Source organism: Lethenteron reissneri, chromosome 32 (genome assembly GCF_015708825.2).
Source record: "Lethenteron reissneri isolate LAM-NWPU_2019-01 chromosome 32, ASM1570882v1, whole genome shotgun sequence".
Classification (NCBI taxonomy): Eukaryota; Metazoa; Chordata; class Hyperoartia; order Petromyzontiformes; family Petromyzontidae; genus Lethenteron; species Lethenteron reissneri.
In genome coordinates this window covers 10,489,306-10,503,806 of record NC_083810.1, presented here as the reverse complement: position 1 = coordinate 10,503,806, position 14,501 = coordinate 10,489,306, and the positions used below count along the sequence as shown (strand labels likewise).

The window sequence follows — 14,501 nt, the reverse complement described above, 5'->3', positions numbered from 1 at the left end:
TTTACACAACACGAAGCGTGACAAACTCCACGTATAAGACGACACACAAACACACACTCACACAAACACACACTCACACAAACACACACAAACACACACACACATCTTCACACAGTGCCGTGTGTGCACAGTGTACAATAATCACACGCTCACAAGCGTTGTGCATAACGCAGAGTGAACGCGTTCAAGGCAAGTGTACGAGAGGCCTAGACCAGGGCAAGGCCCTTCATCTATTCTACATCATTATTACTTTATCATTGTTATTACTTGTCGTAAATAACAAACAGCTTAAGCGCTAAGTACGGCAAGTGTGTAAATTGCACTCCCGTTTACAGATTTACGAAGCGGCTGTACCACGTACGATACGAGCCGACACGCCCCACCACCGTGCTAGCATCACACACACAACATGATGATGATGATGCGTAATGTTGTTACAATAAATGTATCGTCACACAATGCCATACGTACCACCTTGTGCCGCCCTATTACCGACGACACCGTTACAATGGGGGGGGGTTAAATAAAAAAAAGCCACAGACGTGCCGGTTATATTCTTCTCACTTCAATCTCGTCGTGCCCGCATTAAAACGAGATGCATTTATAAAGAACCACACACACACACGGGTCGGTATACCGTGAGCTCGCTTGCCCTGCTGCTGATGCTTCGCTGCGACAGCGCCCGTGTGCTTCTGTGCTGCAGGAGGCTGCTTCGTCTTCGTCGCGGGCTTCTTCGTGGATTGCTGCTGCTGCTGCTTCGTCTCTTGTTCTTGAGCAGTCGTCACCCGGTCTCTTCTGCCTCCAACACAAACGCGCTGGGTCCCCTCCCCCCCCCCCCCCCCCCGTTTTTTTTAATGACACTAAATTGTCGTTACAAAATGACACTAAATTGTCGTTACAAAATTACACTAAATTGTCGTTACAAAATGACACTAAATTGTCGTTACAAAATGACACTACATTGTCGTTACAAAATGACACTAAATTGTCGTTACAAAATGACACTACATTGTCGTTACAAAATTACACTAAATTGTCGTTACAAAATGACACTAAATTGTCGTTACAAAATGACACTAAATTGTCGTTACAAAATGACACTAAATGGTCGTTACAAAATGACACTACATTGTCGTTAGAAAATGACACTAAATTGTCGTTACAAAATGACACTAAATTGTCGTTACAAAATGACACTAAACTGTCGTTACAAAATGACACTAAACTGTCGTTACAAAATGTCACTAAATTGTCGTTACAAAATGACACTAAACTGTCGTTACAAAATGACACTAAATTATCGTTACAAAATGACACTACATTGTCGTTACAAAATGACACTAAATTGTCGTTACAAAATGACACTACATTGTCGTTACAAAATTACACTAAATTGTCGTTACAAAATGACACTAAATTGTCGTTACAAAATGACACTAAATTGTCGTTACAAAATGACACTAAACTGTCGTTACAAAATTACCTAAACTGTCGTTACAAAATGTCACTAAAGTGTCGTTACAAAATGACACTAAACTGTCGTTACAAAATGACACTAAATTGTCGTTACAAAATTACACTAAATTGTCGTACAAAATGACACTAAATTGATTGTCCGGTTACAAAATGTCACTAAACTGTCGTTACAAAATGTCACTAATTGCGTTACAAAATGACACTAAACTGCGTTACAAAATGACACTAAATTGTCGTTACAAAATGACACTAATGGTCGTTACAAAATGTACACTAAACAACTGTCGTTACAAAAATGTAACAAAAATTGTCGTTACAAAATGACACTAAAATTGTCGTTACAAAATGACACTAATTGTCGTTACAAAATGCACACGTACAAAATGACACTAAATTGTCGTTACAAAATGACACTAAATTGTCGTTACAAAATGACACTAAACTGTCGTTACAAAATGACACTAAATTGTCGTTACAAAATGACACTAAATTGTCGTTACAAAATGACACTAAATTGTCGTTACAAAATGACACTAAATTGTCGTTACAAAATGACACTAAATTGTCGTTACAAAATGACACTAAATTGTCGTACCAAATGACACTAAATTGTCGTTACAAAATGACACTAAATTGTCGTTACAAAATGACACTAAACTGTCGTTACAAAATGATCACTAAATTGTCGTTACAAAATGACACTAAACTGTCGTTACAAAATGACACTAAATTGTCGTTACAAAATGACACTAAACTGTCGTTACAAAATGACACTAAATTGTCGTTACAAAATGACACTAAATTGTCGTTACAAAATGACACTAAACTGTCGTTACAAAATGACACTAAACTGTCGTTACAAAATGACACTAAATTGTCGTTACAAAATGACACTAAATTGTCGTTACAAAATGACACTAAACTGTCGTTACAAAATGACAGTAAATTGTCGTTACAAAATGACACTAAACTGTCGTTACAAAATGACAGTAAATTGTCGTTACAAAATGACAGTAAATTGTCATTACAAAATGACACTAAATTGTCGTTACAAAATGACACTAAACTGTCGTTACAAAATGACACTAAACTGTCGTTACAAAATGACACTAAATTGTCATTACAAAATGACACTAAACAGTCGTTACAAAATGACACTAAATTGGCGTTACAAAATGACACTAAATTGTCGTTACAAAATGACACTAAATTGTCGTTACAAAATGACACTAAATTGTCGTTACAAAATGTCACTAAATTGTCGTTACAAAATGACACTAAACTGTCGTTACAAAATGACACTAAACTGTCGTTACAAAATGACACTAAATTGTCGTTACAAAATGACACTAAATTGTCGTTACAAAATGACACTAAATTGTCGTTACAAAATGTCACTAAATTGTCGTTACAAAATGACACTAAACTGTCGTTACAAAATGACACTAAATTGTCGTTACAAAATGTCACTAAATTGTCGTTACAAAATGACACTAAATTGTCGTTACAAAATGACACTAAATTGTCGTTACAAAATGACACTAAACTGTCGTTACAAAATGACACTAAATTGTCGTTACAAAATGACACTAAACTGTCGTTACAAAATGACACTAAATTGTCGTTACAAAATGACACTAAACTGTCGTTACAAAATGACACTAAATTGTCGTTACAAAATGACACTAAATTGTCGTTACAAAATGACACTAAATTGTCGTTACAAAATGTCACTAAATTGTCGTTACAAAATGACACTAAACTGTCGTTACAAAATGACACTAAATTGTCGTTACAAAATGACACTAAACTGTCGTTACAAAATGACACTAAATTGTCGTTACAAAATGACACTAAACTGTCGTTACAAAATGACACTAAATTGTCGTTACAAAATGACACTAAATTGTCGTTACAAAATGACACTAAATTGTCGTTACAAAATGTCACTAAATTGTCGTTACAAAATGACACTAAATTGTCGTTACAAAATGACACTAAATTGTCGTTACAAAATGTCACTAAATTGTCGTTACAAAATGACACTAAATTGTCGTTACAAAATGACACTAAATTGTTACAAAATGTCACTAAATTGTCGTTACAAAATGACACTAAACTGTCGTTACAAAATGTCACTAAATTGTCGTTACAAAATGACACTAAACTGTCGTTACAAAATGTCACTAAACTGTCGTTACAAAATGACACTAAATTGTCGTTACAAAATGACACTAAACTGTCGTTACAAAATGACACTAAATTGTCGTTACAAAATGACACTAAATTGTCGTTACAAAATGACACTAAATGGTCGTTACAAAATGACACTAAATTGTCGTTACAAAATGCTCAACGGATGGTTCCGTGGGCCCAGATCTGTGTGTGTGGCTGTCTTGTATTTTTCAATGTGTGTGTCTGTCTGTGCGTATCCTGTTCCGGCATCGGAGCATCCACACAACATCATGGATGCATGCCGGGTCCAAGCAAGAACATCTGCTGGACTACATAGTGACGGAACAGCGGATGCGAGCCCATGTCCTTGACACCAGGACCTACCATAGAGCTGATCTGCCCTCTGACCATCGACTTGTCATCTGTAAGATGCACTTGCCATTCTTCCACTCCGGTGGTGGGTGTACATCCAGGACCCAATTCCAACCTAAGGTGGCCTGGACTCAGCTAGCTGATGAAAGTTGCAAGTGTAATTTAATCATCGCTTGCGGCTGGGGTTGGCATCGTCCCCCACTCCTCCTGATGTAGGACTGTGACTCATGCAGCTGCAATGGCTGCTTTGGGTACGCGGTCCAGACCTCCCCAGAGACCCTGGCTGACAGAGGTGTTCAGGATGGTTGAGAAAAAGCGACAGGCCCACTCTAATTGTCTACAGCATCCCACGTCAGAGAATGAGGAAGCTTACCGCAGCCTTCGCTCGGAGGTTCGGAGAACCGTGAGGCTCTGCAAGGATGGGTGGTGTTCGCGGGTTGCTGAGGAGATGGAGTCTGCCTAAATGGCCCACGATCACAAATCCCTATTTAACTCCACCAAAAAAGTAACCTGCAGTGCCACACCTCTAACCATCATTAGGGGAAAACGGTGATCCAATCTGGAAGGATGCCCTTGTGGTCCCCCTCTTTATGAAGGGGGACCGCACAGACTGTAACAACTACAGGGGCATCTCACTCCTCAGTGTGCCGGGAAAGGTCCTGGCAAGGATTGTTCAACATCGCCTTGCCATGCACGCTGAGGAGAGGCTTGCGGAGCCCCAATGTGGTTTCAGGAAAGGGCGGTCCTGCACAGATGCCATATTTTCTGTCCGTTTGCTACAGCAGAGGTGTAGGGAATTCCAACAAGACCTACATCTCTGCTTTATTGACCTGGTCAAGGCCTATGATACCATCAGTAGGCCTGGGCTCTGGGTTGTTCTTCGTGCTTTCGTAGTCATTGACCCTCTGCTCACGATAATTAAGGACCTTCATGGTGGTGAGCGGGCCCGGGTAAAACTACGTGGAGTCGGAGTCATTCCCTGTTCACCTTGGGGTGCGACAGGGATGTCCTCTGGCTCCCACATTATTTAACATCTTTTTCGACCACGTAGTCCGTGAAGCCTTTGATGGCTGTACCGGAGGAATTTCCATCTGGTACAGATACAATGGAAGGCTGATCGATGCCCGGGTGCGGTCAAGGGATGGCTTCCCTATTGGTCAACCATGTTATGTATGCCGATGATCTGGTAATTGCTGTTCACTCAGAGGAGGATTTGGAGGCACTGCTGCTGAACCTGGAGCGTGCCATTAAAAGGTGGGGCCTTACCATCAGCCCCACCAAAACGAAGCACCTGCCTGAGTATTTTGTACTATTGGGCAACCCACACACACAACTCCCAATCGGTGATGGGGTAGTTGTGGAGAGAGTAGAGAGTTCCCATACCTGGGCAGTGTGCTCATGACTGGCTCCGGTTTGACAGCAAAGTTCTCACTCAGAATCAGTCGAGCGGCATTATCTTTTCATCGGTTGCTTAACGCTGTGTGGAAGCTACCTGGTCTGTCGCTCCGCATGAAGCTTCAAGTCTTCTCAACCACGGTCATTCCATCCCTTCTATATGCTTGCGAAACGTGGACCCCCCTAATGGAGCATCTTCGCAGATTGGAAACATTTAGGCTGGCCTGCCAACGATCCATCCTGGGTTTAACCAGGCTGGATTGTGTGATGAGCTCACAAATCCGAGAAAGATCTGGACAAAGTCCCATCGGTGAGCTCCTCCGGCAGGCAAGGAGGAGCTCACCGATGCCCAGCTACCGCATGCCCAAACAGCTTTTGTTCGGCCGGATCAAGGGGGCTAAACGGGCGCGGCACGGGCTAGAGAAGAGATGGAGTGATGTGGTACAGGAGGACGTGTAGCTGAGTGGACTTGCCGATGACTGGTACCAGCGGTGTCAAGATCGGCCTCATTGGAGCAGGCTCGTGAAGGACGCTGCTGCTGGGCAGTTGGAGGCAATCGCCCTCCAACAACAACGGAGGGCGGAGGAGCGACGCTCACAACAACGAGCGGAGCGCCGGGTGGCTAAAGCACAGCAAGTTGGCACAGTAGGGGACACAGATGGTGCATCAGCCAGTCATCTCAGTCAGTCGACCCGTGGCACCTGGGTCTTCCCCGTGACCTCCTGCCAGCGGGCGTTCGACACTTCACGTGGCCTCAAGGTGCACATGGCCTGGCACAAGCGTCGTGGTGGCGTCACCGCCACTTAGTGGCGAATCGCGGTTGTTGTGTGTGTGTCTGTGATTTGCTGTCTTTGTGTCTATGGGGAGTGGTCGTTGCGTCTATGTATTGTGTTGGTGTCAGTGCGTGTATATGAATGTGTCCATGTGTACACAGTATTAGTGTGTGTATAAACGCATAGGCTTTTCACAGCCAATATAAATCAGTTTTCATCTTCTTGGTTCTTTCGGTAAAGTCACGTAGAATGGAAATAATAAAATAAAACATAATAAAATAATTCTCACGACGTTTTGGCCACAACGCAAGCAGCCGTCCTCAGGTGAAGACCAGGTCTGTCGGGGAGACAGCGTCTGAATGAAACAGCACCATGCTTGGAGCGTATATTTATGCTGGGTTGGAAGGGGGGGAAGGGCGCCTTGACAAAATAATTTGCATATCAAGATGAATTTAGCATATTTATGGGAAATGCAGGTATGTGATTAGTACTACTTATGCCCGTGCATTATGCAGGACTAGCAGCATCAAAGGGAGGGGATAGGGGTAGCACTAATAAAGGGAAGGAATGTTAATAGTATGTAGCTGCAGCAACCAAAACCACCACGTAAACAACTAAAGTATAAACTACATAGTATACTCTACAATAATCTGAATTTAGCATATTTATGGTAAATGCAGGTATGTGATTAGTACTACTTAATTGAGGTTCAGGTTAGGCCACCTAATTGTCTTGGGGGTCCATTTTTTGTCGAAAGACATCGCCCAAGCAAATTGAATTGCCACAAGCGCAGCAGTTTTACAAGCCACAATTATCATTTTCTTGGTTCTTTCGGTAAAGTCACGTAGAAGGGAAGTAATAAAATAATAAAAATAAAACATAATAAAATAAAATAATTCTCACGACGTTTCGGCTACAACGCAAGCAGCCGTCTTCAGGTGAAGAATGAGACACTACCAAACTAGGAGCTTATATATAAGCTGCGTTGGAGGTGGAAGAAGAGCGCCTTAACAAAGAGAATTTGCATATGAAGATGAATTTAGCATATTCATGGCAATGCGTAGGAGGTGGGCGGGGGGGTTTCAAAGTCATTATGCCCATGCATTATGCAGGATCAGCAGCACCAAGGGGGGGGTGCAGGGATTAGCAGTAACAAAGGAAAGGAATGTTAATGATATGTAGCTGCAGTTACTCAACAACCACGTAGAAAACTAAAGTATAAACTACATAAAAAACTAAAGTATAAACTGCATAGCACCATCAGTATACTTACTATACTCTACAATAAGCTGAGTTACTAACAGCAAGTAATACATTACAATTCTACGTCGTAAAAATTATATAATATGCTTCCATTTAAACTTTATTCTCTTACATCACACGAGCATACACCGTACTATATACTGCCATAGATAAACCCAACATTAAATTATATACTGTATTGCTGTAAACCAACCTATACCTTATACATTTTAATATAACGAAAGCTTTAAATCGAAAAACAATTATCATTATTACAATCATCATCATCATTGTCAGATCAGTCACCGGTAAGTTGAAGATCAATTCTCAAGATCCGGAAAGTCGGAATATCTGTCACCTGAACACGAACCAGCAGCCTCTTAAATAGGCACCTCATGAACATTGTCACCATTTAGCCAAATCGTGGCCTCACCCAAAATAAAGTACGAGTCGCTGGTGTGTGTCTGTGTGTGTGTCTCTGTGTGTGTCTGTGTGTGTCTCTGTGTGTTTCTGTGGGTCTCTGTGTGTGTCTCTGTCTCTGTGTGTGTCTCTTTGTGTGTCTGTCTCTATGTGTCTGTGTGTGTCTCTGTGTGTGTCTTGTGTCGCTGTGTGTCTTGTGTCTCTGTGTGTGTGTCTGTGTCTCTGTGTGTGTCTCTCTGTGTCTCTCTCGGTCTCTCTGTCTCTGCGTGTCTCTCTGTGTGTGTCTTTGTGTGTGTCTTTGTGTGTCTCTGTGTGCGTCTCTGTGTGTGTCACGGACAACACCGGTGACGATTATCTGAACCGGTCTTGGGCCTCCCCTAGCTCGACTCAGCCTCAAATGAGTACCTGGTGCGGTGTGTAAACATCGCCACTGGGGAGACAAAGGCGGCCGGGCGTGGTGCTGGCCACCCACTCCCTCGTGTGCCATGCCGGCCTTCAGGTGCTCGCTAACAGCACTTGCCCCTACAGTCTGTTCAGGCTACACGGGGGGTCTTTGTTATGCTGTGTGTAGTTTCCTGTTGTGTATGTGCGCCTGTGAACGTGCCCAAAGTTCACGTGTGTGGCGGTCTGTATCTAGCAGAGAGAGCCTCCGTGTTGTATTCATGCCTTGCTCTGTTGGCGTGTCTCCATCTCGTCATTACGATAACGCACAGAACACGTGAATACATACGTGCGGTAACTGCATCACCACAGCAGCATATAACATCAACGTACGGCCAAACGCATCAGTAACTACACTAAACGTGCCCATCATGAAGCCTTTTACACAACACGTGCCCACTATACACAACTCTGTGCACTAAATGTACGTGACCAGCATTTGTCCACGCGCCCGCATTGATCAGCGTGTACAGCTGCGTGTGTGTATATACCACACCTGTTTCTATGCATCCGTGTGCTGGCTCTGTTGAGATTTTTCTCGTCCTCTTCTTCCTCCCCCCTGTCGTGGCTTCCCTTCTTGCACAGATGTCGGGGCTGTTGAAGATCCGAAGGGAGATATCCACAGGGTTGAGATGCCGCTTCTCGCCCAGGGCTCGTTGGCTGCTGAATTGTGCATGCGTATTAACGCACGCACGCACGTGTGTGTGTGTGAGCGAATGTGTGCACAGCTATTCTGTTCGTGTGTGCCCTCGTGCGTCACCAGCCCCAAACACTGGGAGAGCGCATCAATTACAACACTCGGGGGACCAGCACAGTAATCCACGTGGGTGTCAGAACACAAGAGACTAAGACCGTCGCTGTGTGACATTGATGATGATGATATGGCGAGCCTTCTTGGGTCTTTAACACGATTTGGACGCACACGCGGCGAGCACATTGCAGTGATAGTCTTTGCGAGAGACGCCTTTAGCCTGTCGTTCACCCATTGCTATTTATTTTACCCTCCCGTTTCCACTGCCACCATGGTGGAGACGCCTGCTCATGAACGAATTATGCCTGGATAAATATTGGAAAAAAACGGGCAACTTATTTTCAATATCAGCTCACCACGGTGGCAAAATGTCATCTCCCTCGCCTGGCATGCAAAAGGTCGTGGATTCGATTCCGACCCCCGTACCGCCGTACACTGTTCATCTAGTGACCTGATTAGTGGATTTGGAGTTTGTATGTTCTCCCTGTGGTCGCATGGATTTTTCTCCGGTTTTTCCCCTCCACGTTTAGAGTAATTGGCTGCGATACATTTCCACATAAGCCACTGCTCGATGACCTCTCCAAAACCCAACAAATTAATTTTTTATTTTCACCACATACGGCCCACTTACCATGTGGCCAGGTAACTTCTGAAAAAGAGCTGTGGGCTTTACCTGGGAAAATAATTTTTTTTTCAATCGTTTCGTTTTTTAAGTGACCCTTTCTTTGTGGGTACTCTTAAAATAACCGAGTCGATTCAAAATTTCGATTTAAAGCTTTCGTGACTGCAGGGATTCATATTCTTGGTTCTTTCGGTAAAATTTCTTGCTGTGGTTTTCACACCTGATGATTGCTTGTGTTGCAATCGAAACGTCGTGAGAATTTAATTGTATTATTTTCATTATTTTATATTTCCCTTCTACGTGACTTTACCGAAAGAACCAAGAATGAGTCGATTCTCTCTGCAGGTTCTTGGCGAGGATATGAGTCTTGGGATGCAGTCCCTCATCCAAAATGTATCATCCGATACCCGAACCAGTGACTTCCATTGATAATATAATTGAAATCCAAGGTGTGTGAATGGACAAAGTCTGGTCTATGGATAAAGATTAGCGGGTACTGTGATGCTACAGACTTGGTTTTTAATTCCTCGGATCGGCGGCGGCGACAAAGTGATCAGCTTACGAAACGCACCGCACGCAGTGGCCAGAGAAAACACGGGGTTGGACACATTTGCATTTTTTGGAAAAAGGTTTATTTTCAAAAAAAGGAATAGAAGTGCAACCCAAAGAAAGTAATTCGACAAAAAATGGCGGGAAAGTCAAATGCCATTTTGTGCTTGGTGATGGAACGCAAAGGGAAGGGGCCTTGCCATCATTTAGCTTTGTGACGGCGGCGGTGGCACGCCTTCCTCCTCCAAAACAAGACGCATTATCACCCAAAACGTTGGCGTTTGTTACAACTTTTGCTTTTGTCTTGTTTCTTAAAGATGTCATCAACACATTAACTTTATTTCAATTTTTTTTTAAAGAACCCTGTTTGGGCCACTGCCCCAAATTTTCGAAAGCGGTGGTGTGTCAGCTTGCATCTGAACAGGGCAACCCATAAATCCATTTCCCGTTTTTCGTGAGGGAACTCATGAGGAAATTACAACCACCTCTACGAACTTGGGAACTGTGAAACTTTGGAAACATTTAATTCCAATTATGCTTGTATCCTTATGCTGCATTGTTATTTACGTAAAAAATAAGGGATGTTATTTATTACCAACATCGACATCACTGTCGCTTTCACCAGCTCAGGGTTGATTAAAAACGAGGGAACCGTGAACAATTGGGAATTCCATTTCCTCCCCCCTCGATGTCAGTTCCCGGACAGCGTAATACTGAAAGGTGTCTCCGACGGTCTGATGGCTTAGTCACGTCAATTGCCTCTCACAGATGTGGCATAATAATAACAATAAGAATAATATGTGTGCCGTACCTCTCGTCACCACCCGCTCAACAATGCCAACTCGAGCGGGCGGACAGAAGCCGGGTCTTGTAAACCATGTTGTCATCACAGTTCCAACACCCCGACTATAACCGGTCTACATCTGAATCTGCACCACCAAATGCTTTTTTTTTACTCCCGTTTCATCGTATAATCTCATCAACAAGTATTTGGCTTAGGTGCGTGCGGTGTCGTTTGCTTTGCTTTCTCTCATTTATTCCGGAAAAATTAGGCGTTTGATAAATCTACCGTCTCATCAGAGATCAAGGCCATGTGCAGCAGTGCAGAGGTCGGCAGGTGAAGCTGACAGAGCGGGAAGAAGAGAGCAAGATGAGGAAAAAGAGCAGTTAGCAGAAATCATCATCGTCGTCGTGTGTGTCATTAACAGCCTATCGTCATGGCAACCGATCACAAACCCAATATACTTCCAAACAGAGACCCTGAGGTATTATTTAGCTGCGGGTTAGAGATAAGTGAGTGCTTCGGGCATACTCATGTATACTGTATACCTCATAATCACATTGCGGTCATGTCAACATCTTTAATTTGACATGTTGTTAAGCTTCCTGTGTCATGTTACCTTCCTATGCTATTATATGTTAAATTTGCTCAAGTTGTTTGTCTGTCCTTCTTGCAAAGTGAAATATCCCAATAAGTTTAAAAACAACAAAATACCTTTAAACTGTCGGATATAATTTCAACATCCAAAAGGTAAAAATAAAATAAACAAACTTTGTTTTTGGAAATCTAGCGGGATTTCCATTTCAACACAATGTAACAATTTCCCTTAATCACTCTGAAACACCTTTTTAAAAAAAAACAAAAAAAACCCACAATTCGTGATCGGTTCCCACGACGATGCTCGTTAAAGTGCTCATGGACACGGTGAAATATCGGTTAGGCGTCGGGAAGCTCCCATGGGGAGCGGCGCTGAGCGGCCGGAGGAGGGCCGGGCCTCCAGATGTTATCCAGGCCACTGCACCCAAACGGGTTGAACGGCGCAAGCGGCGCATCCCCGTGAGCCGGGTGCGGCGCCGGAACCAAGCGATCGCCGGCGCTGCGACCCACAATGCCCGACTGGCAGCCAGGGTGGCCGGCGAACGGAGAGGACGACGACGAGGAGTTTGACGAGGACGAGGAGTTTGACGAGGAGGCCTGCAGCGACAGCGACAGCGGGAGGGCAGAGCCGGGCGGCGGTGGGGCCATGACGGACGGGTGAGACGAGGGCGATGTCGGGTGATGGCCAGGCGCGGTGGAAACGCTGAGCGTGAGGCCGGTGTCGCCCGGGGTCGACCAGATGGAGCCGAAAGGGTGAGTCCACATGTTGTTGGATGCGCCCATCAGCAGTGGCTTTGGGGTAGGGGTAAACACACAGGCACGTGGGTTACTGTACAGCTCGGTAGGTTTCACTCGGGAAAAACACTTCAGAAGTTCTGAACTTCTGCGTTACGTGGAGGTCAACTACTATTTCGCGATTGTTCCGTACAGCTGTCCGATGTGTTTCTAGGTTGTACTGTGTGTTGTTTGGCATGATGTTCAACATTTCGCTCCATGAGCTGGGAGCTTCTTCAGTTTCTTCAGGACCATATCTTGAAACTCCCAGGACGTGCAAGCGACACATCAGACCATGCGGAACAACATGCGTACAACCTGAAGACACATCAAAGAGCTATACAACAAGTAAATTTTACAGCAAAAGCCCCATGGCCTGCAAAGCACAATTGACCTTCTTCCCTTGTGAGCATTGTGCTTTTATGTGTGTGGTTTAATTTTTGGGCCAATCATGCGTGCGTAATTGAGCTATAAAATTTGAATTACAGGCACGATGGGACACACTCGCTTCTCCTTAAGGTTAGCCGGTAAAGTTTAGAGTCTTAAAAAGTACCGTACCCTTTTTTTGGAGCCAGTTGAATGTTATCTCTCCAAGACAGATGTAATTAGTTTCACTAAAATGTCCAATTTATTTAATACTGTGACGATGAGCACATGAACATGCTGTCACTACCGGTCGAGTCACTGATAAGCCAAGAATTGAATTTGAACCTAGATCACGAGAGGCACAGAAGAACACCAAAACATATAGCAACACCCAAAAACACGTCATACAAAAATGTCATGCAAAAATAAGCTATTTTAAATAATGAGTGTTCTTAAAAATCCGGCATCCTCCCCCCCCCCTCAATGATCGATTGTATTCCGAGCTCCCCTTTGTGAGATCTGCCCACTTGAAATGACCGAGCGGTAACGCGTTTGCCGCTTGTTGCAGTTCGAACCCAGTGACTGCCCTGGTTAATAAATAAAAATACACGCCGTCTGCTTCACTGTGGGGTGTCAAAAGATCCTGTGAAATAAAAAAAAGAGTTGACCACGTATGTTGGCGTCATGGCCCAAATTTGTAAAACACACAAGCAACATCGCCCCGAACTGGCAGACTAACACCCATTTGCAGGCGGCGCTGATTGCGTCGCGTGGGGACAGCTACTCCGGGTCAGAACCGCGGCTGGACTGCAGCAGGGTATTGCTTTGCATTTCCGGGTCATTTAAGCAAGCACCCTATAAGAAGCAAACCCGATCTTCACACGTACGAAAAACCTTCTCTGCCGCGGGACTCACTGAGCTGGTGGGGCTGGTGGGCGAGGAAGGCCCAGTTGACCACATCCCCCCCTGGGAGGGACGCGAGTCGGCCAGCAGGACGCTCCACGGAGAGGCCGACGAGCATCGTGAGGACGGGGCTGAGCACGGCGGGGTGGACATCACGGCTGGGGGAGCCACCGAGGCCGGCGGGGAGCTCCCGTCGCCGCCGGACGGACCGCAGTTGTAGTTGGCGGCCCACACGGCCAGGCCGCTGCCAATGCTGCCCACGGAGTTTTGGGGGCCCGATCCGGAGCGAGAGCGGCCCAACACTTTTGGGAAACGCGCACACACACACATAGGTGTAGGCATGACATTGCTTGTACAGTGGCAAAATATAGTAGGTTTTTACCCTTTCAACTGGTACAAAAACTGGCACCTTTATACAAGGCATCATGTTTGCAATAACCACAACACAAGCAGTCAAAATGTAAACAAAAAGAAACAACACGTAGGCTTTCGCGACCAATATTATTCATAATCAACGTTTTTGGGTTTAGATCGCGTTATTTATAAATGTGTCGTTCCTAGATATTTTACTTGGGCATGGCCTAAACGGTAAAATAACACACAGCGTTTACAGAAAGCAAACGCACACTGATGCCTATCTGAATGCAGATTCACATCATCACCCAGCTCAGAAATCCTCTCTTATCAAGACCCTCATACATCGGGCTAAAACAGTGTCAGATGGTGAAAGTCTAGTGAGAGAGATTAAACATGTAAAAGAAGCACTAAGACAGAATGGCTACAATAATGCTCAAATTAACAGAGCACTAAATGCCAAATCACGATCGCAAAGCAACACTGCTGAAAGTGATCAAAAGCAAAACA

The 14,501-nt window shown here is 44.4% G+C and overlaps 2 protein-coding genes across 2 annotated transcripts in view; both read right to left on the bottom strand.

The window, feature by feature from the left end:
* The window catches only part of LOC133350014 (inositol polyphosphate-4-phosphatase type I A-like), a 70,395-nt gene extending 69,570 nt beyond the window's left edge, over window positions 1–825 (bottom strand). Inside the window, exon 1 of the mRNA XM_061563964.1 lies at window positions 638–825. The gene's annotated coding sequence lies outside the window, so the exon portion shown is untranslated. The remainder of the gene's footprint in view (window positions 1–637) is intronic.
* Window positions 826–10,276: 9,451 nt separating this feature from the next.
* The window catches only part of LOC133350013 (transmembrane protein 131-like), a 109,315-nt gene continuing 105,090 nt past the window's right edge, over window positions 10,277–14,501 (bottom strand). The window contains 2 exon segments of the mRNA XM_061563962.1: window positions 10,277–12,386; window positions 13,650–13,939. Of these exon segments, the coding sequence (XP_061419946.1) occupies window positions 11,934–12,386; window positions 13,650–13,939 (743 nt within the window). The 3' untranslated portion in view covers window positions 10,277–11,933.